Source organism: Aquarana catesbeiana, linkage group LG09, assembly GCF_042186555.1.
Source record: "Aquarana catesbeiana isolate 2022-GZ linkage group LG09, ASM4218655v1, whole genome shotgun sequence".
NCBI lineage: Eukaryota > Metazoa > Chordata > Amphibia > Anura > Ranidae > Aquarana > Aquarana catesbeiana.
This window is the reverse complement of record NC_133332.1, coordinates 62067012-62093469: the sequence shown is the minus strand read 5'-3', so window position 1 is coordinate 62093469 and position 26458 is coordinate 62067012. Positions and strand designations below refer to the sequence as shown.

Genomic DNA, 26458 nt, shown 5'->3' with positions numbered 1-26458 from the left:
CGGCTTGTCGGCTGTGACTGCGGGCGCTTCTTCTCCCAAGCATTTCATTACTCTGACGCGAGACCACCGGGAGAACCTGCTAGTTGGGCAGATCTTCCTGGACTATTATAATGGTCGCTCTTTATGGATGGAGGGGCCGGTCAGCAACTTTGATCTTGATTTTTATACCAATGCGGCCGGGTCGACCAGTTTTGGGGCTTATGTTGGGGGGGCGGTGGTGTGCGGAGAAGTGGCATGAGTCTTGGCGAGTGGCGGGTTCCTTAAGAACCTGGTATTGCTGGAACTGTTTCCGGTGATTGTGGCAGTGCAGATTTGGGGGTCCATCTTCTGGGACAGGAAGATAAGGCTTCATTATGATAACATGGGGGTAGTTAAGGTCATCAATCACATGACCCTCCTCGGCGCCAGTGGTGCGATTGTAGCGTCATCTGGTGTTGCGTTGTTTGCAATTAAATATTTTTATGTATGCAGTGCACATTACCAGGAATGACTAACGCAATGGCTGATGCTTTGGCTCGGTTTCAGTGGGGCAAAGTAGCTGGTTTACACCGGAAGCGGAGCAACACGGGAGTCCTTGTCCCCAACAGCTGTGGCAAGTCGCATTGGATCTTTTCTTACCTTCTGAAGCTATCGATGTAAAAGCATTTACCTGAATGTTAGCTCACTCCTAGCGCTTCCCGAGAAGCATAAGAGCTTTGGAACACCAACACTACAACAGTTTCATCTTTATGAACCCGCACTTTGTACACTAATATGGACTCTAAATGCTAAATATCATTTCCGTGTGATATTATTTATGTTTTTGACATATATTATCTTGATCATGTGCTGTTTATACTAGCATTTATCTATCCTTGTGCGTCCATTTGGCATTTGGTGATTTTTAAGATTATCCATTTACAGTGAGCTGACCCCCATTTTCTTCTTTTTTACTTAATTTGTATTTTATTGAAGATTTGATACTCACTGAGACCTGGAGAAGTATTATTAAAATACTTTTTTTTGCACATTTGATTTTGAATATTTGCTCCTATATATCACGGTGATTTGTGCGACTTTGTTGTATTGTCACATGAGTGTTTATTGATATATGTTTCACTACATATTTTTTTGTTTTTTCGAGTGTCACATTAATGCTATAGGCACCCTTTCATTTACAGATATTTTGATCATTTTTAGTACAACTGTATTGTTATACTTTATTGGTTTGAATTTTGAACAAGGAACGTCAGTATCATTAATTAACCGTAAGATGGTGGGGTTTGCCTCTTGGTTTAAGTTGACAGGGAGCAGGGATGTTACAAAAGAATTCATGGTCAGGCAGGCCTTGAAGGGTTACAGGACCGGCAATAAGAGACGTGGCAGCGGGCGCCCAGTCACTTTTGCCATATTGTGAGAGTTGATGTTACAGGTGAGTACGGTGTGTACTTCCAGTTACGAGGCCAGGTTATTTAAGGCGGCGTTCCCATTGACGTTTTATGGGGCCTTCAGGTTGGGGAAACTGGTCAATCCAGCTAGGAATGCTACGGGGAATATCCAGGTGTCTGATGTGCATTGTAGCAGTTTTTCGGTGGCCATATTCCTCCGCCGGTCAAAAACGGACCGGTGGGGAAAAGGTAAGTACATACATTTGTACGGAATCTCGGGGGAGGTGGTTTGTCCAGTGGCAGCTGTTCAGGACTTCTTGGTTGTCCGACCATCAAGTGGGGGTTCATTTTTGGTTCATCAGGATGGGATGTCATTGTCAGTATTTCAATTTCGTTCTGTTTTTCATAAGTGTTTGATGGCGGCGGGCTATGATCCATCTGGTTACTCATCTCATTCCTTCCGCATTGGGGCTGCTACTGAGGCAGCCAGATGGGGATTGGATACAGCGGTAATCAAGCGCATAGGGCGGTGGGAATCGGACAGGTTTAGGCTTTATGTTCATCCCCATTTGGTGTAAAGAATGAGTGTAATGTGTTATGCCTTTATGTTGGTTATTGGAGTTATTTGTGCTTTGTGCTGCATTTTTTCTTTGATGTGGCTGGTCTTGTGTGGATCATGGGACACTCTTTTGTCTTTTGGGGGGCAAAGCGGGCTGATGTACGGCTGAACGGCTGTCAGTTAGGTATTCCCAGGGACACAGCTATGGTCCGGTGGATTGGAGTGCCGGGCATGCTGTGGAGCAGGTTGTTGCCTGAAATTCATAAATATAGCCGTTTGGATCATGCCCCTGATGTTCTTCTTTTACATGTTAGGGGTAATGACTTGGGGGTTAGGTTCATGAGGCACTTGATCAGGGACATCAAGTTTGACTTTCTGGGAATTTGCACAGAATTTCCACAAACCGTGGTCGTGTGGTCTGATATAGTTGGCCGCACGTCTTGGCGATGGGCCAGGTCGGTAGAAAAAATCAACAAGACCCGAATAAAAGTGAACAAGGAGGTGGGCAGATTTATTGTCCGGAATGGAGGTTTAGTGGTACGTCACCGGGAGTTGGAGGTTGAGACTAGCCGGTATCTCAGAGGGGATGGCGTTCATCTTAATGCGGTGGGCATAGATATGTGGTGCTTGGGACTGCAGGATGGCATTCAGAGAGCATTGCGTTGTTTGGGGCATCCTCAGGTGTAAGGTGTCACACCAGTGGTCTGTGGCAGTTGGGGATCTTTGGAGGCAATAAAAAGTAAGTACAAGATGGCATATGTGGGGAACCATCATGGTATGGGATCCTCGGGTGATGCCAGTTAACCAAGGTCTAACTGTCATTGGGAGATGGGTGTCAGCGTTGTAAGGTGCAGAGTGGTTTTGTCTTTGAGTGGGCGAGCTGCGACTGGGGGCCTTGTGTGGACACGAAGAAAATTTGGTCTGGGCCTCCAATGATCCTCAACAAAGTTAATATATATATATATATATATATATATGGGAGAGTATGGTTAAATAAAGGTTATGTTGCTATGTTAATAAAATGGCCGTTGATGCCAATTTACTCCAAAATGGGTGTCGTCTGATTATTTAAGAGGTATGCAGTAAGTAATGGTATTTTAGGTAATATGCAGTTTGCATCTGCTTTACCATAGTCATGGACTTGTACTCAAGTTTAACGAAGACCACGGAGATGCTCCTCTAAAGCAGGAATACTCTGCGGAAAACAAATGAGTCAAGCAACATGGAAGGTTGGAAACCATAGTTCGCCATAAACAGTGACTATCGGGAAGCAGAATTCAAGGCACTATTGTGAGCAAACTCCATCCATGGTAAGAGGTCTGACAAGTTGTTATGATGGTCAGAAATATAGCAACATAGGAATTGCTCCAAGGACTTATTGGCTCGTTCTGTGGCCCCATTAGACTGTAGGTGATTTGCAGAGGAGAAAGCAAGCCAAATTCCCAACTGTGCACAAAAGGCTTGCCAGAACTAAGACACAAACTGACTACTCCTGTCCGAGACAATCACCTTGGGTAGCCCATGTAAGCAAAAGATCTCCCGAGCAAAAATGGAAGCCAGTTCCTTAGAAGTGGGAAACTTCTTAAGTGGAATACAATGAGATTTTCGAGAACCGGTCAACCACCATAAGGATAACAGTGTTGCCCTGGGAGTTGGGTAACTCCACAATGAAATTCATAGACAGGTGGGTCCAGGGCCTCTCTCCATTCGGTATGGGTTGTAAGAGGCCCATTGGAAGGTGTCGTGGAGTCTTACTCCGAGCACACATGGAACAGGCAGCTACGAAGGCGGTTACATCAGCACGTAGACTAGGCCACCAGAATTTTTGGGAAATGGCCCAAAAGAGTTGATTCTTCCCAGGGTGGCCAGCAGCTTTGGGAGAATGGTAAGTTTGGAGCATGGCAGTATGGAGACTCTCTGGAACAAAGCAGCAGTCACAAGGTTTCTCAGGAGGAGCATGAACCTGAGCAGCAAGAATTTTGTCACCCAAAGGAGAAGTGAGACTGGTGCGAACCGTAGCCAGAATATGATCAGAAGGAATCACAGAAACTGGAACGGACTCCATCTTGGAAGTGGAGGAAAGTTGTTGTGACAAAGCGTCAGCCCTTACATTCTTCGTACCGGGTAAGAATGAGACAATGTAATTGAAACTAGACAAGAAAAGAGCCCATTGCGCCCTTCTGGGAGAGAGGCATTTAGCCTCAGACAAGAATGTGAGATCTTATGGTTAGTAAGAATGAGAACCGGCACAGTGGTACCTTCAAGGAGATGTCTCCATTCTTTCAGGGCTAAAATGATCGCTAACAGCTCTCTGTCACCAATCTTGTAATTGCACTCCGCAGGTGACAATTTCTTGGAAAAGTAGCCACAAGGAAGCATAGCGCTCTCAGATGTAGGACTTTGAGACAGAAGGGCACCAACTCCAGTCTCAGAAGCATCAACCTCAAGGATAAAAGGTAACGTAGGATCAGGATGTGCCAACACAGGAGCAGAAACAAAGGCAGCCTTGAGATTATCAAAGGCCTTAATGGACTCCGGAGGCCAACACTGTGGGTTACCGTCCTTTCTGGTCATATCAGTCAGGTGCTTGACCAGAGACAAGAAGTTAAGAATAAACTTTCGATAATAGTTGGCAAAGCCAAGAAATGCTGCAAAGGACATAAACCTACAGGTCGGAGCCACTCTAGGACTGCCAAAAGTTTCTCTGGGTCCATCGAAAAACCAGCAGTGGAAATTACATAACCCAGGAATTTACCTTTCATGATGGAATTCACACTTCTCCAATTTACAATAGAGATTGTTTTCTCTTAGTTTCTGAAGCACAGAACAGACATCTGTGTGGTGGCTCTCCAGGGACTTGGAAAATATGAGGATATCGTCGAGATAAACCACCACACATAACTGCAACAAATCTCGGAGGACATCGTTAATAAATTCCTAGAAAACTGCCGGGGTGTTACAAAGGCCAAAAGGCATTACGAGGTACTCATAATGGCCTGTCATACAAAAATATACAGGAGGCTTCCACAAGTGCTCCTTAAAAGAGAGTCTTGGCTGCTCCTTAATATCTTTATAAATGATATTGGGTCTGGGATTAAAAGTAACATTTCTGTCTTTGCAGATGACACTAAGCTATGCAGTGGAATAATATCCTTACAGGATGTCTCCAATTTACAAACCGACCTCAATGCATTGTCTAATTGGGCAACTATGTGGCAGATGAGGTTTAATGTTGATAAATGTAAAGATATGCACTTGGGGGCTAAGATTATGCATGCATCATACATACTAGGGGGAGTACAACTGGGGGAATCGATGGTGGAAAAAGATCTGGGGGTTTTGGTAGATCATAAGCTCAATAATAGCATGCAGTGCCAAGCTGTGGTTTCCAAAGCGAGCAAAGTCCTTTCTTGTATTAAGAGAGGTATGGACTCCAGAGAGAGAGAGATATAATTTTGCCCCTGTACAAATCATTAGTAAGACCTTATCTAGAATATTCAGTTCAGTTTTGGGCACCAGTTCTCAAAAAGGATATCGGGAACTGGAGAAAGTGCAGAGAAGGGCAACAAAACTGATAAGAGGCATGGAGGAGCTCAGCTATGAGGAAAGATTAGAGGAACTGAATGTATTCACTCTTGAGAAGAGGGGATTAGGGGGGATATGATCACCATGTATAAATATATAAGGGGTCCATATAGTGAACTTGGTGTTGAGTTATTCACTTTACGGTCAACACTGAGAACAAGGGGGCACTCTTTACGTCTAGAGGAAAAGAGATTTCATCTCCAAATACGGAAAGGTTTCTTCACAGTAAGAGCTGTGAAAATGTGGAATAGACTCCCTCCAGAGGTGGTTCTGGTCAGCTCAATAGATTGCTTTGAGGAAGGCCTGGATTCTTTCCTAAATGTACATAATATAACTGGGTACTAACATTTATAGGTAAAGTTGATCCAGGGAAAATCCGATTGCTTCTCTGGGATCAGGAAGGAATTTTTTTCCCTTGCTGTAGCAAATAGGATCCTGCTTTTCTAGGGGTTTTTTCGCCTTCCTCTGGATCAACTGTGGGTATAGGATTGGGTATATGGGATTGTATAATATTTTTTATTTATTTTTTTATTTTATTTTTTATGGTTGAACTAGATGGACTTGTGTCTTTTTTCAACCTGACTATGTAACTATGTTGAACTTCCAGTGACCAGTATGAGAGAGTGAGAGCGATAACACAAAATTTAACACACCTGCTCCCCATTCACACCTGAGACCTTGTAACACTAATGAGTCACATGACAACGGGGATGGAAAATGGCTAATTGGGCCCAGTTTGGACATTTTCACTTAGGGGTGTACTCACTTTTGTTGCCAGTGGTTTAGACATGAATGGCAAATTTACACTGTTATACAAGCTGTACACTCACTACTTTACATTGTAGCAAAGTGTCATTTCTGCAGTGTTGTCACATGAAAAGATATAATAAAATATTTACAAAAATGTGAGGGGTGTACTCACTTTTGTGAGATACTGTACAATAATGTGCAAACATGTCTTAGACAGGTGTGAAAAAATGCTGTAAATGAAGAATGCTTTCAGAAATAGTGTGAAGTGTGAATAGATAATTTTTATCATTTAACAATTAAATGAACAAAAGAAAAAGACAAATCAAATCAGTATTCGGGGTGACAACCCTTTGCCTTTAAGACAGCATCAATTCTTCTAGGTAGACTTGCACACAGATTTTGAAGGAATTCAGCAGGTAGTTGGTTTCAAATATCTTGGAGCATTAACCACAGATCTTCTTTGGATGTAGGCTGCGTCAAATCCTTCTGTCTCTTCATGTAATCTCAGACAGACTCATTGATGTTGAGATCAGGGCATGGATTTAGGACATGGAAACAAGGCAATGCAGGAAAACATAGGCAGTGGCACTGGGCTGCAGAATATTAACAGCAGGTGCCGATGAGACAAAATGTGAAATATTTGGTTGTTGTTGGAGGCAGTTTGTTTGCAAAGAGCTGGAGAGCAGTGCATTTCACTTGCAAGGGAGGAAACATCATCTAGCGACATCTTAACATGCAGACAGATCTAAATACAAAATGTGATTTAATACAAAAAAAGTGAATCAAAATATTGCAAATTAAAAAACAAACTCATGTCAAATCGATTTGAGGTTCTCTAAAGTCATCATGTTTGGTGAAATGGATGCTATAAAGGGAATCTAATAGGGGACCAATGCCATCTCAAATCTGGGGGCCCTTTTTCCAAGTCCACTGTATTCTGGCGAGAGATCGATCTCATCAGGGGATTTATCAGAGCGGATGTCAAATTTCTGAAGGATAGACGTGAGGTAGAGGAAAAGCTCCATACGTGCTAAGCCTTCTCCAGGACAAGCCCTCTTTCCTAAACAAGGATGACAAAGACAGTAAGAGATTAAAAGTAATCTTTTTGCCTCATACAATCAGTTCAGACCTGCCTTATTTTAAAATTACCTTAGAAACGCATAATGTATTTTTGCCGTAGTTGTCCTCCTTTTGAAAATGCTAGTCTGATATGAAATCTTCTAACTGAAATAAATTAAAGCCTAACTATGTTTACTGTGACTTTTGGGCCAAGCTGGTTTTCCTTCACTAATAGATGCACCTGATGTCAGCAGTGTATAAACAATACATTGTATGTAGCCTCAGCAACATACACTATACAGTGATGTGTTCCTGCAGTGGGACAGGGACTTTCCGTCCAGCTCCCTGAACAAAGTCGAGTCGGGATGGGTGTTGCTTGTATAGGACCTGGATTGGGCGGCTGTTCATGCCAAGCTTTTCCAGTTTCCACCCCGTTTTTTCCCCAGATAGGATAGTCACATACCTGCCTTTAGGGAGAAGCTCCTCCAATTTGTGTCACTCACTGTTTATGCCTGAAGCCCAATTACTCACATATTCCCGCCCTGAGGCCTGTTAATAAAGTACATCCAGCCTCGATGCTTTTTAATGCATCACGGTTAGCTCATAGCAATACACTTTCTTCACAATACACAATCTCAGTGCAGAATGCTTAGTGCAATTTTACAATACCATCCCGTTCAGCCTTCTTTGCAGTTGTTATCTATCAGTCCCCACCAATTGTTCCACAAAAAAGGTGTTCCTCACTTAGGCCCTGAGGTCATTCTGAACCAAGCCACAGGGCCTGCTAAACAAAGGTCAGAGTGGCAAGGTTCCTCTACCTCCTATGCGTCCTCCTCTAGTCACCCTGGCAGTTCAACCCTGCAGAGGGCTCTCTCTCCAGCCATGGTTCCAAATGCTGCTGGTGAAGGGTATCTTATTCCCATACCCCAAATTTACACAGGCCCCACAGCTGGTATTACAGGGGCATTACCTCTACCCACTGCATCACCACGGGGGGGGGCTACAATTAACGGGCGCTACACCTGCCAACATGTTTAGCCATTTGCAGGAAGCTTTTTTATTTTCTGAATGAATACAAGGGTTCCTTTGATTGATTGAGATGGGGAGGTGAGCAAATGACGTTCCAATTGCTGGAAGCCTTGCATTCATTCAGAAAATACCACATTTCCTATGAATGGCTGAGCCTGATTTTGTTCCAGGAGCAGAACAGGCAGACCCTTTACGGGAACACAGCGCTGATGCTACAAACAGTTTATACAGTGCCGACAGCGAGTGCATCTGTTAGTGATGGAAATAGTTTGGATACCCTTACCTGTAGATGCAACAGGAAACAATAGGAATTCAATTAAAATCTTAGAGTTGTCACAGAAACAGTTGTCTCTATTGGAGGATTTTCTATCACTTCTTGTTCTGGTGACAGTTCAAATTTTGTAGATTTCCCCTTACATTCAATCTCAGTACTAATGGTCACCAGTAGGACAGCAGAAATTGTGGGGACCCTTAGACAGCCTTAGTCGTGGCAACCCCCCCCCCCCCCCCCCCCCGGACCTGAGCCGAGACTGTGAGCTAGGCCTTCATCAGTGCCTGATCTCACAAATGCTCTTCTTGAAGAATGGTCAAACATTCCCATAGACACACTCCTAAACCTTGTGGACAGCCTTACCAGAAGAGTTGAAGCTGTTAAAGCTGCAGAGGGTGGGCCAACTCAATATTGTATCCTACGGACTAAGACTGGGATGCCAATAAAGTTCATGTGTGTGTAAAGGCAGTCCCGATACTTTTGGTAATATAGTATATATACCTGAAATAAGGTAATGCCGAGCAAAGGTTTTGCATACTAATGGTAAAAAAATAAAAAAATAAAAATTATGAAGAAAAAGTTTAGAGAAGGGGATGGAGGTTAGCCAAGGTTTAATAGTAAGCTGTAATGTTGTTTTAAATCTATAAAATGATTGTAAAGGCAGAAGGTTTTTTATCGTAATGCATTCTATGCATTAAGATAAAAAGCCTTCTGTGTGCAGCAGCCCCCCTCAGCCCCCCTAATTCTTACATGAGCCCCATCTATATCCAGCAATGTTGTAGGATTGTCTTGGCTGCCCAGGACTCTCCTCGTCATTGGCTGAGACAGCAGTGTGGCACCATTGACTCTCGCTGGTGTCAATCAAAGTCAGTCAGCCAATGAAGAGAGAAAGGGGTGGGGTCAGGCCATGGCTCTGTGTCTGAATGAACACAGGGAGCTGTGGCTCGACTCTGGTGCCCCCATAGCAAGCTGCTTGCTGTGGGGGCACTCAACAGGAGCACCAAAGAGGGACCCGAGAAGAGGAGGATTATTGGGGCTGACCTGTGCAAATCCACTGCACTGCACAGAGCAGGTAAGTATAACATGTTTTTTTTTTTTTTTTTTTTTAGTTAAAAATAACAAACAAGACTTTACAATCTTTTTAAGACTACAACAGCAGCTTTAATTTCCATATTAACTGGGCAATTTGACAGCTGAGACCTCTGTACTGCATGAGACAGTCAGGATGATGCAGACGCATGAGAAGTTCAGGCCCATCTGCTCATTCTCCACCCAAGACGGATGACTCTTCTGCCTCTGATTTGTCTGAGCCATGAAGACATTTACAAAAATGTTAACGTATATGCTCTGCATGCAATTCTTTTTTCACAAGTCTTGTTCTCCTTAATGTATATGGCTCACTTCACACTCCGTTGCAGGCATGGAGAACTCACCCTATAAAATTGATTAAAATCTAACTTCAATTTGTCAAAAAATGCTTATCCATAAACCAATTTTACTTCTTTACCCTTTCTTTTACTTCCATTTAGATAATGATCCCAAAATGTATGCAGAATAAACACATACTATAGACATATCTTCCATAGTGCAGCAGCAAAATGTATTAAAATTCAGTAAAATTCTTAATATGCAACTACATTACAACTACAGGAGAGAAGTCTCCGCATTTCAGGTGTATGCACTTGGACATTTAGTACCATAAATGATGAGGACATCACCTTTTACGCTCTGTGTTTTTTATCACTCAGGGCTTTTCCATTGGTTTTGAACTACATTTTTATCATTTGTTGATATAGATGGGGCACTATCCTATATACATTAATGGTTAATGCTCTGTCTATATTACTTTCAGAATCATTAACCTGGAACAAAAGTGCAGATCAGGATGATGACTTCTCTCTGACTCCATCTACTCCACCCTCTTTCCTCCGAAACGCTTCAAATGCCAAATGGGGGACAAATAAAGTGGTACCTTTCATAAGGTGTGTTTACTGTCCTTGTATAACCTTTTTTTTTTTTTTTTTTTTTTTAAACAAAACTATGACCTGAAAGCGGAACTACACTGAATCTGATCACCAGAACCCAAAAAGACCATTTAATTCATTTTTAATATTCAGAGCAAACTCACCCATTCATTCATGTCTCTATGCTTTATTTTGCTGAGAAATCACTTTGAAAACACCCCCCTAGCACCACCCCCAACCTACTACTGGCCTTTACAGTAAGGAGCGCATGGAAGGGTGACACATGTCAAAAAACAACAAAGAAAAATTCCCAGCTCACTTACCAGCCAAACCGGCAACATGAACTGTTATGCCGCATACACACGATCGGACTTTCCGCCAACAAAACCGTGTTTTTTTTTCCGAAGTACACTGGCTCAAACTTGTCTTGCATACACACGGTCACACAAATGTTAGCCCAAAATTCCAAACGTGAGAACGTGGTGACATACAAGACGTACGACGAGCCGAGAAAAAGGAAGTTCAATAGCCAGCGCGGCTCCTTCTGCTTGATCCTGAGCATGCGTGAACTTTTGTGAGACGAGCTTGTGTACACACGATCGGAATTTCCGACAACAAAGTGAATTTGAGAACCTGCTCTCAAACATTTGTGGGCGGAAATTCCGACAGCAAATGTTCGATGGAGCATACACACGGTCGGACTTTCCGACAACAAGCTCACATCGAACGTTTCCTGTCGGAAAGTCCGACCATGGGTACGCGGCATAAGACAGGACAAATTGGTTTATTCCGGCTGGCTGGTAAGTGAGCTGGGAATTTTGTTTTGTTGTTTTTTGAAATGCGTCGCCCTTCCATGTGCTCTTTGCTATAAAGGCCAGGTATAGGTTGGAGTGGTTGCCATTTGTTTGTACTGTTGGAGAATTGGTGAGGGGGAAGCACTGGATACCTTCACTGCCATTGTGCTCTTGCTGAGTGTCCAGTGTGTCCCTGTACCTTTAAGGAGGGATGGGCTCCCTCCAGGCATATTTGCTGTTAATCTATCCATTATTATATATGTGCTCCTACTATAGAGGCTTTATAGCATTAGGACTGGAGTGCAGAGAATTGGCCCTTACTTATTGCCAAAAGTATTGTGACTTGTGCATAAACTAACATATTCAATAAAGTGCAAGTGTGTAAAGCAGTAATAAATGTTGCATCAAACATAAATGCTATGCTCACATAGGTGTGTGCAAGAGGTGTGCCAAGTGTGCCTGGGCACACCCTAATCCTGGGCTTGGCAACCTTTCAATTGCAATCTCTCCAGTGATCGTAGGCAGGTGACAGGTAGACTGCAGTCCTTCCTTGCTGACTCCCAGAACCTTGACAGGAGGGGCGGCGGGGAGGGGGGAGTAATTTAGGGGAACCGATCTGTATTTTCCTCCTGCAGGAGATGAAAGTAGGCTTCTCCTCCTCTCCCTCTCGCCAACATTCATCCGCCACAGGAGGAAAATACAGGGGATCTGTACCAATATATGTCACCCCTCCTGTCCCTTCTGCTGCCCGGGTCCCCCTGTGAGCTCCCTTGCCGCCCCCCCCCCCCCCATTGTTTCTGTATGAAGAGCTGGGAAGAGGCTGGTAAATATGCCACACACTTGTGTTGGAGCTTTGAGGTGCACCCCCTAATGCAACAGGCTGCGCACACCTATGTATGTGCAATAAAGTGACATATGAAAATATTCCTTTAAAAACTTTGTGGATAAATATACAACATGACTGCGCACCAGCGCACAAAGCAAGGTCCATAAAAACATAATTCGGTAATATAGTGTATTTGCAAATGAGTACAAACTAAAGCCCTGTTTTTAACATGAATTGTTAGACAGAACAATTCAGTTTGTTGCAGGCTGGCTGGTAAGTGAGCTGGAAATTTTGCTTTGCTGTTTTTTGACTGCAAACCAGGAAGTAAGTGAAGAAATGTAAAAAAAAATAGTGTTAAACAAGTAAATACAATATACTGTAATTTTCTATCTATTTAATAATACTAGCAGCAAGAGGATTAAAAATAGTCAATGTCGATTGAGAGAATGAAGTTCTGCAACTTGCTTGTTACATCATTAACCCTTTCGCTGCCAGGTTTTTATGTTGTACAGACCTGACAGTGGGGGGGGTTACACACACTCCGAAGGCTGCTCCCCTTGCCCCCGTTTCCCCCCTAGAACATCTTGCGAGACAGACATAGTAGGTGCCATAGTAGGGGGGGAGGGAGCTGAATCTGCTTTCCTCCCTTTCTTGTTGCTGACCCTGAAGTGACATGTAAAAGGTCACTTCCGGGTCCCCCTGTCAGTTTCCATGGCCAGGAAAAAATGTACTGCAGAGGGATCTGTACTGCATTACATTTGGTGGAGCACAGGGGAGACATCCAGAGTCTTTTGTACACAGGATATCTCATTAATGAGAATCTGTCATCAAAAATGTATCACATAGGGGACTTTTTTGTTTGACGGGCCTGTAGCTTACACATGTATTTGCAAATGTGTGCAGACGAAACCCCTGTTTTAACGCATACTTTTAGACAAAATAATTTGGCTGTCCGCACGCTGGTCGGTAAGTGAGCTTGGAATTTTCCTTGGCCTTTTTCTAACATATGCTCCTTGCTGCAATGGACAGTTATAGGTGGGGGCAATGGCTTACCTTTTTGTACCATTGATATACTGGTCAGGAAACAGACTGATACTTTTGCAGCCATTGTGCTGTGTGCTGGGTGTTCAGTGTGCCTTTAAGAAGGGGTGGGCTCCATTCAGTCCATCTGCCCGCTATCTATCCATCAGAATGCATGTGCTTCCACTTAAATGTTAGTGGTAGGACTACAGATACCAGGGTACCTTGGCGGGGCCTGTAGCTTACGCATGTATTTGTAAATATGTGCAGACTAAACCCCTTGCTTTTAACGCATACTCTAATGCCACATACACACAACCATTTTTTCCGTCAGATTAAATTCTGACAGTTTTTCCGACGGAGTTCCGCTGAAATGGACTTGCCTACACATGATCACACCAAAGTCTGATCGTTTAGAACACGATGATGTACGACGGGACTAGAAAAAGGAAGTTCAATAGCCAGTAGCCAATAGCTGCCCTTGCGTCATTTTTGGTCCGTCGGAATAGCATAGAGACGAACGGTTTTCCCGACAGGAATTGATTCCGTTGGAAAGATTTAAAACATGTTCTATTTCTAGGTCTGTCAGAATTTTCGAAAGAAGAAGTCCGATGAAGCCCACACATGATCGGAATATACGATGGAATGATTCCGTCAGACCTTTACTGCCAGAAAGTCTGGTCGTGTGTACGCAGCATTAGACAGGTTAATTTGGTTGTCTGCAGGCTGGTCAGTAAGTGAGCTATCCTTGAATTTTTCCTGGGTCTTTTTTATAACTTTAGTAAATCAACCTTATTGGGTTCACAATGCAATTAGGACTTTTATAAGTTCACTGAATATTCACTTATAGATAAAATAAACAGAGAGCTAAACTTCAACTAGCTAAAAAATACACTTCTCTGGCTGACACAAAGGATGACCAGGTACAGCCTGTCCTACGGTGATAGGAAGGGGTGGGGGCGGGGGGGGGGACTGCCCTTAATGCTTAGACTGTGCGTCATTCAGTTTATTAGCATTCCTGACCTAACATCAGATGCTGGGTCTAGAGTGCCAAAATCATTGCATCTACTTTACCAATATACCTGAATCCAGGGAGACAGAGGATATGGATATACACCTGCAATACTAATAGGCAACTTGCCTCTCCATGTGACATCTAAGAATCTGGCAAGAAACTAGGCATGTTGGAAAGGTCCATAGGACCCTACATTTAAATACAGGGTAGGTTCTTTATCACAGCAGGGTCACTTTTCAATTAAGCACATCCCTGAAAAGAAGATTATCTATACCTAACTTTTCAGCTGCCTGTACCTATAAACTCTGGTGATTTGCTGCTACCTGGCTGCTGCAGGTATTTGAGTAAGAGTCAATGGGTGTAGAAGCCACAGGCAATGGCTTTACTGACAGTCTACTGACTGGAATGGTACCAGGTGATTGGAGAAAAGCCAATGTAGTGCCAATATTTAAAAAGGGCCCAAAATACATCCCTGATTTTAGTAATGAGAACGGTATCATTACCAGTAATCAGTATGGATTCATGAAGAATCATTCTTACCAAACAATCTATTAACCTTCTATGAGGAGGTGAATTGCCATCTACATAAACGAAGGCCCGTAGACGTGGTGTATCTGGATTTTGCAAAAGCATTTGACACAGTTCCCCATAAACGTTTACTGTACAAAATTAGGTCCGTTGACATGAGCCATAGGGGGAGTACATGGATTGAAAACTGGCTACAAGTGCGAGTTCAGTGGGTGGTGATAAATGGAGAGTACTCAGAATGGTCAGAGGTGGGTAGTGGGGTCCCCCAGGGTTCTGTGCTGGGACCAATCCTATTTATTTTGTTCATAAACGACCTGGAGGATGGGGTAAACAGTTCAATCTCTGTATTTGCCGACAATATAACTTTTCCACAGGATGTGGAAAACTTGCAAAAAGATCTGAACAAATTAATGGGGTGGGCAACTACATGACAAATGAGGTTTAATGTAGAAAATGTAAAATAATGCATTTGGTTGGCAAAAATATGAATGCAATCTATACATTGGGGGGAGAACCTCTGGGGGAATCTAGGATGGAAAAGGACCTGGGGGTCCTAGTAGATGATAGGCTCAGCAATGGCATGCAATGCCAAGCTGCTGCTAACAAAGCAAACAGAATATTGGCATGCATTAAAAAGGGGATCAACTCCAGAGATAAAATGATAATTCTCCCACTCTACAAGACTCTGGTCCAGCTGCACCTAGAGTATGCTGTCCAGTTCTGGGCACCAGTCCTCAGGAAGGATGTACTGGAAATGGGGTGAGTACAAAGAAGGGCAACTAAGCTAATAAAGGGTCTGGACGATATTAGTTATGAGGAAAGGTTGCGAGCACGGAACTTATTCTCTCTGGAGAAGAGACGCTTGAGAGGGGATATGATTTCAATTTATAAATACTTTACTGGTGACCCCACAATAAGGATAAAACTTTTTTCGACGGAAGGGAGTTTAACAAGACACGTGACCACTCATTAAAATTAGAAGAAAAGAGGTTTAACCTTAAACTACGTAGAGGGTTCTTTACTGTAAGAGAGGCAAGGATTTAGAATTCCCTTCCACAGGCGGTAGTCTCAGCGGAGAGCATCGATAGTTTCAAAAAACTATTAGATAAGCACCTTAACGACCGCAACATACAGGGATATACAATGTAATACTGACATATAATCACACACATAGGTTGGACTTGATGGACTTATGTCTTTTTTCAACCTCACCTACTATATAACTATAATAAAGGATGCATGCACTGTACCTGCACCCTTTGTGGAGGTCACAAGAATGGTGAGCTGTGACAATGCATACATCAGTGACGCAATCCCTGTTGTGGTCTGGAGCAGACTCTGCGTGGTATTATGGACAAAGCACTCGAGGCAGAGCAGCAGGAGGAAGAGAAGGACTTCCTTTCCTCTCAAGGCCACTTTATGCAGATACCATTCTTGCATCGCCACATAACACACAAAAGGAGAGGGAGGAGGAGGAGGATTCTGGCAGTTTTGGAGGCCTTGAAGCAGAAGGATGATGAAATATCTTGAGGACACCTTAAAGAGGAGTTTATGTAATGCCTTTCCATACTCTGCCAGCTTACAGTCTCATGAAAAAAGCTAGTTTTAAGGCTTCTGTTGGTCAAAGGAGGAACGCTGGGGATGGGAAGGGGGCCGCCTCAGTGATGCCTTTCAAAATGTTAGTCCTTCGTGCCTAGGGCTGTCAGCTTCCACATCCCTTTGGAAATGTCTGTATCATATGGTGGAAGAAGTTCTAGGGGTGAAAACCGACATGGAGAGCTTTCCAGTTGACGATCCACTGGTTTACTGGGTCATGAGAACAGACCACTGGCCAGAACTTGCCCTGTATGCAATTGAGCTGCTGGGCTGCCCTACATCCAGTATGCTTTCTGATCAGGCATTCAGTGCTACTGGAGGTTTTGTGACAGATAAAAAAGAGTGCGTCTGTCCACAGACTCCATTGACCGACTGACATTTATCAAAATTAATCATTCCTGGATTAGCAGCAGCTATCAAGCCCCTGATGCCGATGTCCCCGATTAAGTGTTTTTGGGATGTCGAATCTGTGCAAGACTGTTTAGGCTGCCTAGCTTTGTGGGTATTGATTTTATTGGGAAGACATTTTTTGGTATAGGTTTCATGGTCACAATTAACACCCAAGGACTATTTTTTCCGCACCTCTTTGACAGGTGCATCAAATTTCAATTTTTTACAGCAAGGCCAAGTCTTGCTTTCATCAAGAGTACCTCTATAGGGTTACGGTGTGAGGGCACCACCAACACCCAAAGCCCAATTTCTCTGCCACTGTTTGACAGGGGCATATAATTTACATTTTTTACAGCAAGGCCAATTCTTGCTTTCATAAACAGTACCTCTATAAGGTTATGGTGTGAAGGCATTGTGCCTGTAATAAATCTTTTAACCACTGCACTTAGAGGTGCCTTTCTCTTTCCTTTGTGAAGGCACCACCAACACCCAAAGTCATTTTTTCACACCTGTTACTGCTATCCAAAGTCTGCGAAACAGACACCAGACTTTACCCAAAAAATGTCTAATCTTGTTCCCGAGTGCACTAAATTGTGGCTTCATCATACAGATTGGCTCCCCAAGACGTTGTTTGCAAAATAAAGAAAATGTCTTTTTTTTCTTGATAAATGTCATTTTTGCTGCAGCGGGTTCTATACACAGTACAGACGCCTCACTTTACAGGCAGACTAAGGGGACCCCTGGGCACTATATTTAAATACATTTTTCATTTTTATTATTTCACTTTAAGCATCAGTAAATTACTACTCATTTAAAAACGTTTTTTGCATTGATACATGTCCCCCAGGGCAGTATCCGGACCCCCATACCCTTTGTATGCCAAAGGAAATGAATGGTGTAGCGGCACACGAATTGGGACACATAGGAAAAGAAAAAGACAAAGTTTCCGGCAATTCCCTAGTCTATTCAATGCAGGGGCTTAATGGTTATCACCTCTGCCTTGCAGCACTAGGATCCAACCAGGACACTCCCTGAGTGAAGTTTGCATGATCTGCATTTGCTTCCGTGGGTTTCCTCCCCCACTATAAAGATTTGCTAGTACGTTAATTGGCTTCTGTCTAAATTGGCTCTAGTGTATGTATGTATGTATGTATGTATGTATGTATGCATGCATGCACGTAAGGTAGGAATCTTAGACTGTTATGCCCCGTACACACGAGCAGAATTTCCGTCGGAAAAACCATCCAAGATTTTTCCGACTGGAAATCCGCTCAAGCTTGGCTTGCATACACACGGTCACACAAAAGTTCTCTGAACTTTCAACCGTCAAGAACGTGGTGATGTACAACACTACGACGAGCCGAGAAAATTAAGTTCAATGCTTCCGAGCATGCGTCGAATTGTTTCCGAGCATGCGTGTTTTTTTATGCGTTGGAATTGCATACAGCACAAACAGAATTTCCGCCAAGAACTTTTTCCATCGGAAAAATAGAGAACCAGCTCTCAATCTTTTGCTGGAGGAAATTCAGACAGAAAAAGTTGGATGAAGCATACACACGGTCGGAATATCCGAGCAAAAGCTCCCATCACATTTTTTTTGATGGAAATTCCGACCGTGTGTATGCAGCATTAGTGTAACAAATAATCTCACATTCCGCTTGAGTGCTTTCGTCATATACCGCTTCCTCCAGTTTAAATATAGATATCAGATATTCCAAACTGCTGACAACCAAGAACTAGACAGCACTTGTTTTGGCTGCTAAACATGAACTGTTTATTTGAACACAGGCACACAGAGATATTCAAACTTCTCACCAGTAAACTGTCCAATCAGCAGGGAGAGCTGTTGGAGGAATTCCCCCCCTCCCCTCTCACAGCTAATCTACATAGACATGTACATCCCATAATAGGTTGCTCCTAAGGCAGACAGACACAATAGAACTATGGGATACAACCACACCTAACAAACACATAGCAACCCCCACCCCACCTCAAACCATCTAGCAATGGTCTCTGATGAACGGTGGACTTTATCTTCATATATTCTTGAGGTCAGACTAAGATTCTTGGTCACCCTGTGCCCCTAATAGACACAGGGTCACTTACACATAGGAGGGGCTGGGGGAGCTGAACATGGAGCTTCCAGTGCTCTCTAAGGTAACCTGGGTTCCCCAAGCCCCCCACCCAAAGTGACTCCCATCACAGTAAGCTCCTTGAGGGGGCTGATATGAATATACAAAATGAAAAGCACTGCCCAAAATTATTAGCACTATATAAATACCTGTAACATATTAATAACAAATAAAGCTGTCTGTAGATAAATTTTAATGTGCTGGGGCGGACTGGGCCAGGGTGGCAATCACCCCCCCTCCCGCCGGGTTGCTCTGATGCCTGGTGAAAAGGCCACACACAGGGCTGGAATAAAGTAGGGGCCAGATACTATGTATAGCTATCTCCTGCTGCTACACAGTGTTTTGCTTGCAGAGCTGCAGCTGAGCGGTACAAATGTGCCAAGTGCGCTCCTGCATCCAGCCAGCAAGTGTACCTCCAACAAAGTCTCTTCCCTGTCAAGGATCTCCGCCTGACAGGAGCCTCCTAGGACCTGCACGGCGTTACATCATTCAGAGGTCGGGAGGCGGGATGGAAGAGGAGGAGTGCTGCTGCTGTGACATGTGGGGAGAGTCCACTACCATGAGCAAGTGAGTGAGCAGAGGCTGATACACATTGCTGCACTGCTTTGTCTTATCTGTGCGATTTTACTGAAGTGTGTTTTTTTTTTTTTTTTTTTTTTTTTAGGAGGCGAGGGGGTTAATCACTCTACAATGCTATTTGTGCTGTTATATGTAGCATGGAGGGGGGTTAAGGTTTTGCCATTGGTCACTGATGCATTAGTGACCAGTGGCAATTAATAAACCCCTTTGTGCTGCAGTAGTGGCAGTGGCACCAATGGTAGTGATAATTAACTCCTTTATGGTGCTGCAGTTCTTCCACCTAATACTTACCTGATGTATACGGAAAGAGGTCAGCACCAAACAAAAAACATATTATACAAATGTACCAACATCCCTAAAAAATGGTGAAGAAAGGATTTGTTGAGAATGGGACTTTAAAGGTACTTCATATATGAAGCAAAACAATTAATGGGTCCCGGAGTGAGCACAGCCAAGGGGGGGAGGGCACAACCCCCCGCTGCCTGGACCCCAAACTAGTCCCTATAGTGTCAGACTTCCCATAGGGGGGTGTAGTTTTCGATTGGATCAAGCAGGTAAGAAGTGCAGCAGTGTCACACTCTCATATCTCTATAAATATATTAGTGTACACGCCCAGAGCTCATGTGGACAGGGCAACCATTAACGGCATTGGTGAGTTCACTCCATGTGGTAAACTTCACCTTATCTACACAATCTCAAAATGACTAATGCTTGAACTAAACCCATCCTTATCAAGCGCATAAACTGAGAAGATGCATAGGAGTGGCAGAGAGGCACAAAGCCAAATTGCCAAAAGGGAAAAATGGCTGAAGGCGATCTCTTACAAAACCCCGCCGTGTAGTGTCATGAGCTCCTGGGCTGTGCTCACTCCGGGACCCACCAATGTTCTATACAATTCATTGGTTTTAATACTTAGTACCTGAATACCTTCTTCCTTTTCCTGATGAAGCCGTGTCGGCGAAACATGTCAAAATTTTAGGACGCAGGAACTATGTATATACAACTCCAGTTTTCTCATTAGGTCAGGGTTTAGATGATAGGTGTGCATACCCAGGACCATGAATGTAACTGTAGTTGCATATTTTTATTGTGTCTTAAATGTATTTTTTTGAATAAATTATTCATATTTTTATTCAATTAATTGTTTTCCTTCATATATGAAGTACCTTTAAAATCCCATTCTCAACAAATCCTTTCTTCACTAATACTTACCTGAGCCCCATCTTGATCCAGCAATGTGCTTAAGAGACTCGGCTGTCCTGGGACTCCTCATTAGCTGTGACACAACAGTAGGAGCCATAGGAGCCATTGGCTCCCACTGCTGTCAATTACAGCCAGTGAGGAGAGAGTGGGGGGACAGGGGTGAGTATACAGAAGTGCCCCCATAGCAGTCAACTTGTTATTGGGGGCACTGGTCAGGGGGAAGGAGCCAATAACATTGGCAGTGAACTTGGCAGGGGCACTTCTGCTCTTGCACTTCAGCGATTGGCACAAAGCAAACTACAACAGACAGCAGATGACCTCTATTCCAAAATATCTCACCTTCCTCTCTGAAACATGCTCTCTTTACCTCTCCTCCTTTTCACAATTGCTGCCTCTCTCCTCAAACTTTTCTTCACCCCTCTGCTCCACCCCACAATTTGTACATATCACCCTCACTTCTCCCCTCCCCCTATTACTGCACTCATCACCTCTTTCTAACTCTAAGCCCACTTGCTAACATACCCCCCAGGATACTGAAGCATTACCCCTCATACAAATCGTATTCTCATATTACCTCCCTTACTCTTCTGCTTCTCCTAAGAGATATTTCCCCAAACCCTGGGCCTCCCTTATTTAACTGTGCCCAACACACCCATCACCCTACACCCTCTGGCAGTAGTCGCAATCTACACAATTTAGTCTCCAATCCTATTCTTCCCAACGCCAGCCTCCCTCTCTCCTGCGCCCTCTGGAACGCCCGCTCTGTCTGCAACAAACTCACTGCTGTTCATGACCTCTTTCTCACTAATTCCTTCAATCTACTTGCTCTCACCGAAACCTGGCTCCACGAATATGACACCCTTTCTCCTGCTTCCCTATCCCAGGGTGGCCTTTACTGGACTCACTCCCCTAGGCCTAATGGACGCAAGGGAGGTGGAGTGGGATTCCTCCTATCCCTCCAATGCACCTTCCAGGTTATTCACTCTCCTCCCTCTTTTTCTCACTCATCATTTGAAGCCCACTGTATACGTCTATTCTCTCCTACTTCTCTAAGAATTGCTGTGATCTACCGGCCCCCTGGACCATTATCAACTTTCCTTGATGAGTTTTCTGCCTGGCTACCCTACTTTCTCTCTTCAGAAATTCCCACAATCCTTCTCGGTGATTTCAACATCCCTGCTAATACAAACACTCCTGCTACTTCTAAACTTCTTAGTCTAACCTCTTCATTTGACCTAAAACAATGGGTACAGGCTTCTACTCACTCTGATGGCAACACCCTTGACCTTGTATTCTCCTACCTATGCACTCCATGCAACTTCTCAAACAGTCCTTTTCCTCTCTCCGACCATCACCTTATAAGTTTCTCCCTCCCCCTGTCTTCCACCACCTTTCCCTCCAATCGATTAAACCATCACCCGTAGAAATTTTCGCAACTTCAGCTCCTCTCTCCTCTATTCTGCTACTGACCACCTCTATGACAAAATCTCTCCCCTGTCCTGCCCCAACCAAGCCACGTCCATCTACAATAAATCCCTGTCCTCCACCCTGGACAAGCTCGCTCCCCTCACTACACCCAGAATCAGGCCTCGACCCTTACAACCCTGGCAAACAGATGACACTAAAATTCTGAAAAAACGTAGTCGCGCTCTTGAGCGTCTGTGGCATAAGACTAAGTCTCTCAAAGACTTCAACCAATACAAATCTGCCCTTCAAAAATACTATTCTTTCCTCCACACTGCCAAGCAAACCTATTTTACAGCTCTTATTAACACCTTCTCATCTAGTCCCCGTAAACTCTTCTCTACCTTCAACTCTCTACTTTCTCCTCCACCGCCTCCACCCACTGACTCACTCACTGCCCAGGAGATCACTAATCACTTCAAAAACAAGATTGATACAATCCGCGATGAAATCTCCGCTCTACAGGTATCTCCCTCAGCTAAGACCCCATGTCAACAGGTACAACTGACACTTCCCCTATTCAAATTTGCTACTACAGACGAAGTTGCTAAACTCCTTTCTATCGCCCACCTAACCACCTGTCCCCTGGACCCTATTCCCTCTCATATGCTACGGTCGCCCTCTGACTCCATCCTACACTGTCTAACCTACATCTTCAATCTCTCCCTCACCTCTGGCATCTTCCCCGATGCTCTAAAACATGCACTGGTCACCCCCATACTTAAAAAACCGTCCTTGGACCCTACCAATCTTAACAACCTATGCCCTATCTCCTTGCTCCCCTTTTCCTCTAAACTCCTTGAACGCCTGGTTTACAACCAACTGAGTGACCACGTCATTAAAAACAACCTTCTTGATCCCCTTCAATCTGGATTTCGCCCTCAAAACTCCACAGAAACTGCTCTTTTAAAACTCACAAATGACCTACTAACTGCAAAAACCAACGGCCACTATTCTGTACTCCTACTTCTGGATCTTTCAGCTGCCTTTGACATGGTTGACCACCCCCTCCTCCTCGAAAAACTTTACTCCCTCGGTCTCCGTGACTGTGCTCTTCAGTGGCTCTCATCCTACCTATCCCAACGCACCTTCAGTGTCACTTACAATTCTACTTCCTCCACTCCTCTTCCCTTCTCTGTCGGGGTCCCCCAAGGTTCTATTCTTGGACGTCTTTTATTTTCAATCTACACCTCTTCCCTGGGTCAGCTGATAGCCTCTCACGGCTTTCAATATCATTTCTACGCTGACAACACACAAATCTATCTCTCCATCCCTCAACTCACTCCATCAGTCTCCTCACGCATCACTAACTTACTAACCGACATATCTATATGCATGTAACACCACTTCCTCAAACTCAACTTGTCCAAAACCGAGCTTATAATATTTCCTCCCTCACGCGCCTCTCCCCCTGACTTGTCTGTCAAGAGCAATGGCACAACCATCCACCCGTCCCCACATGTCAGGGTACTAGGTGTTATCCTGGATTATGAACTCTCCTTTTGGCCCCACATCCAATCACTTTCCAAAGCTTGCCGTCTCAAACTCTGCAACATCTCTAAACTACGTCCCTTTCTAACCAACAAAACCACAAAGCTCCTGATTCACTCCCTGGTTATCTCTCGCCTCGACTACTGCAACTCCCTCCTCATTGGCTTACCTTTAAATAGACTATCCCCCCTTCAGTCCATCATGAATGCTGCTGCCAGACTCATCCACCTTACAAACCGCTCAGTGTCTGCTACCCCTCTCTGCCAATCCCTCCATTGGCTGCCACTCGCCCAACGAATTAAATTCAAAATACTAACAATAAGTTACAAAGCCATCCACAACTCTGCCCCCAGCTACATCACTAGTCTAGTCTCAAAATACCAACCTAATCACCCTCTCCATTCCTTCCAGGACCTCCTGCTCTCTAGCTCCCTCATCACCTCCTCCCATATCCGCCTCCAGGACTTCTCCCGAGCCTCGCCCATCCTCTGGAATTCCCTACCCCAATCTGTCAGACTGTCTCCAAATTTATCCACATTTAGGCAATCCCTGAAAACTTTCCTCTTCAGAGAAGCCTATCCTGCCTCCATCTAACTGCATTATTTCCTCCATTAGCTCATCCCCACAGCTATTACCCTTTTATATAACTTGACCCTCCCTCCTAGATTGTAAGCTCTAAGGAGCAGGGCCCTCTGATTCCTCCTGTATTGAAGTGTATTGTACTTGTACTGTCCTCCCTAATGTTGTAAAGCGCTGCGTAAACTGTTGGCGCTATATAAATCCTGTATAATAATAATAACCCAGGAAGAGGAGAACTCTTAGTTGCCAAATTTTATAACAGAAACAAAGAAAAAAATTTTTATTATTCAAAAATGTTTTTTATTTGTTTACCAAAAAATAAAACCCCAGTAGTGAATAAATACATACAAAAGAAGGCTTTATCTGTCTCAAAAAATTATAAGAATTTTATTTGGGTACAGTGTTTCAAGACGGCGCAATTGTCATTTAAAGTGTGAGAGCGGTGAAAGCTGAAAATTTGCCTGGGCGGGAAGGGGTTAAAAGTGCACGGTATTGAAGCGGTTTAGAAAAAAATAACAGAATCTTTAACCACTTGGGCCTCTGGGTTGTACTTGCCCCCTGGGCCAAAGGTTGCCTGTCCTCCACTACCTATCAGCCTCTTCTTGATAAACCATACTTCCTCATGACCTGGTGAACATCCTCTCCATGGTGTTGCAGTGGGTGCTGCAAGCTGTGCCACTGTATTACACATGGATCAAGTGTATGACCCCTCATTACTGATACTATAAAGAACACATTACACATTTTATACGGTGCTATACAGCATCTTACCTGTAGAGAATGCAATGAAGGCTTCGTTTCTTTTGAACAATCCTTGCTGGTCTAGAAAATGTTCAGGATAAAACTCCTGGGGCCTTTTAAAGAATGAGGCATCATACAGCACAGAGTGCAGAACAGCGAAAACGATGGTCCCCTGCAAAGAACAGAAAGTAAGTAGGAAGATTGATAAAATTATATCTGAACAGCCAGCAATACATTTGGTTGGTCGGGAGTTTGTGAGTACCTTGGGCAGATAATATCCTCTGAAGACAGTGTCCTCCGTCACTGAATGAGGGGCTCCAAGTGGTAAGAAGTCAGTAAATCGCATGACCTCATGCAATACAGCTTCAGTATATGGCATCTTGGTATGGTCCTCCATACATGGCCTACGGGTTCGGCCAATGACAGTCTCAATCTCTGCCTGGATCTTTTCTGGTAAGATAAAAAAAAATTGCTGTAGAACACAAGGCATGTTCAAAAATTGGTACAGTATACCCCCACAGTGTCAATTTAGAAATTAAACAAAGACATACATTTTATTTAAAGATAATGTTTCTCTTATCTGTTATTTTATGATTTATCTACAGTTCAATGATTTTAGTATTACAAGAGGTGGGCTGCATCGTCATAACACTTTTGTAGTGCAACACACTACGCACAAGGGTCATGTATGATTTATATAATATTGGGGTGCATTGGCAGCCCATTTATTATTAATGGACTGCCTTAACGCACTGCACGTTAAAGCAGTAGTAAACTGCCAAAAAAATAAATAAAACAATGGGCCCCCTTGCAGGTTTAATTCGTAATGTACTAGTATGCACTGCAAACTAGCACATTATGAGAGAATTACCTGTACACAGAGTCCTGCAGACTAGCACTGTCATGGCTCCCCGGCACTGCCACCTTCACCCAGGCTCTGGCTGTAAGAATGGCCAGGGCCACGATGGCGTCACTCCCGCGCATGTGTGTGGGAGCCCTCGGCTCCGGCACAGAGCTCTTTTTTTTTTTTTTTTAATCGCATAAAAAAACCCTAAGGAAAGAACACATTTCTTTCATCTGTCATCTCTGATTAAATAAAAAATAATTCGCAGCTGCTTGGTGTTTGCTCCAGTGTTTCTGGCTGTGATTTTCAGTAACCAGCCTGCAGTATCTCTGAAGTCTGGACATTGGCTTTTTGTTATTGTGCAAGAGAAGCCAGAGCCAATGACACTGATATGTACGTGGTGGACTATACACCTACGCATTGGGTATCAACATTGCAAAAAGTTTGGTATAAATAGGTTGCATCACTTCAGAAGCGATTTAACCCTTTTTTGCGTTTATTGCATACATGTTCTAGGCCTCAAGATTAGCTATAAACCTCAAAACATTATATATTTTCTAAAAGCAGGGACCCTGGAGAATAAACTAATGGTCGTTACAATTTTTTTATGTCACAAGATATTAGCGCATTGGTTTATCAAGTGCAAATTTTCAGAAATAAAATACAATAAAG

At 43.7% G+C, this 26458-nt stretch overlaps 1 protein-coding gene across 1 annotated transcript in view; it reads right to left on the bottom strand.

The window, feature by feature from the left end:
* Window positions 1-6522: 6522 nt before the first annotated feature.
* Window positions 6523-26458, bottom strand: part of LOC141107728 (cytochrome P450 2G1-like) — a 61601-nt gene continuing 41665 nt past the window's right edge. Inside the window, exons 7-9 of the mRNA XM_073598653.1 lie at window positions 25205-25392; window positions 24973-25114; window positions 6523-7321 (exon numbers count right to left, since the gene is read on the bottom strand). Of these exons, the coding sequence (XP_073454754.1) occupies window positions 7140-7321; window positions 24973-25114; window positions 25205-25392 (512 nt within the window). The 3' untranslated portion in view covers window positions 6523-7139. The remainder of the gene's footprint in view (window positions 7322-24972; window positions 25115-25204; window positions 25393-26458) is intronic.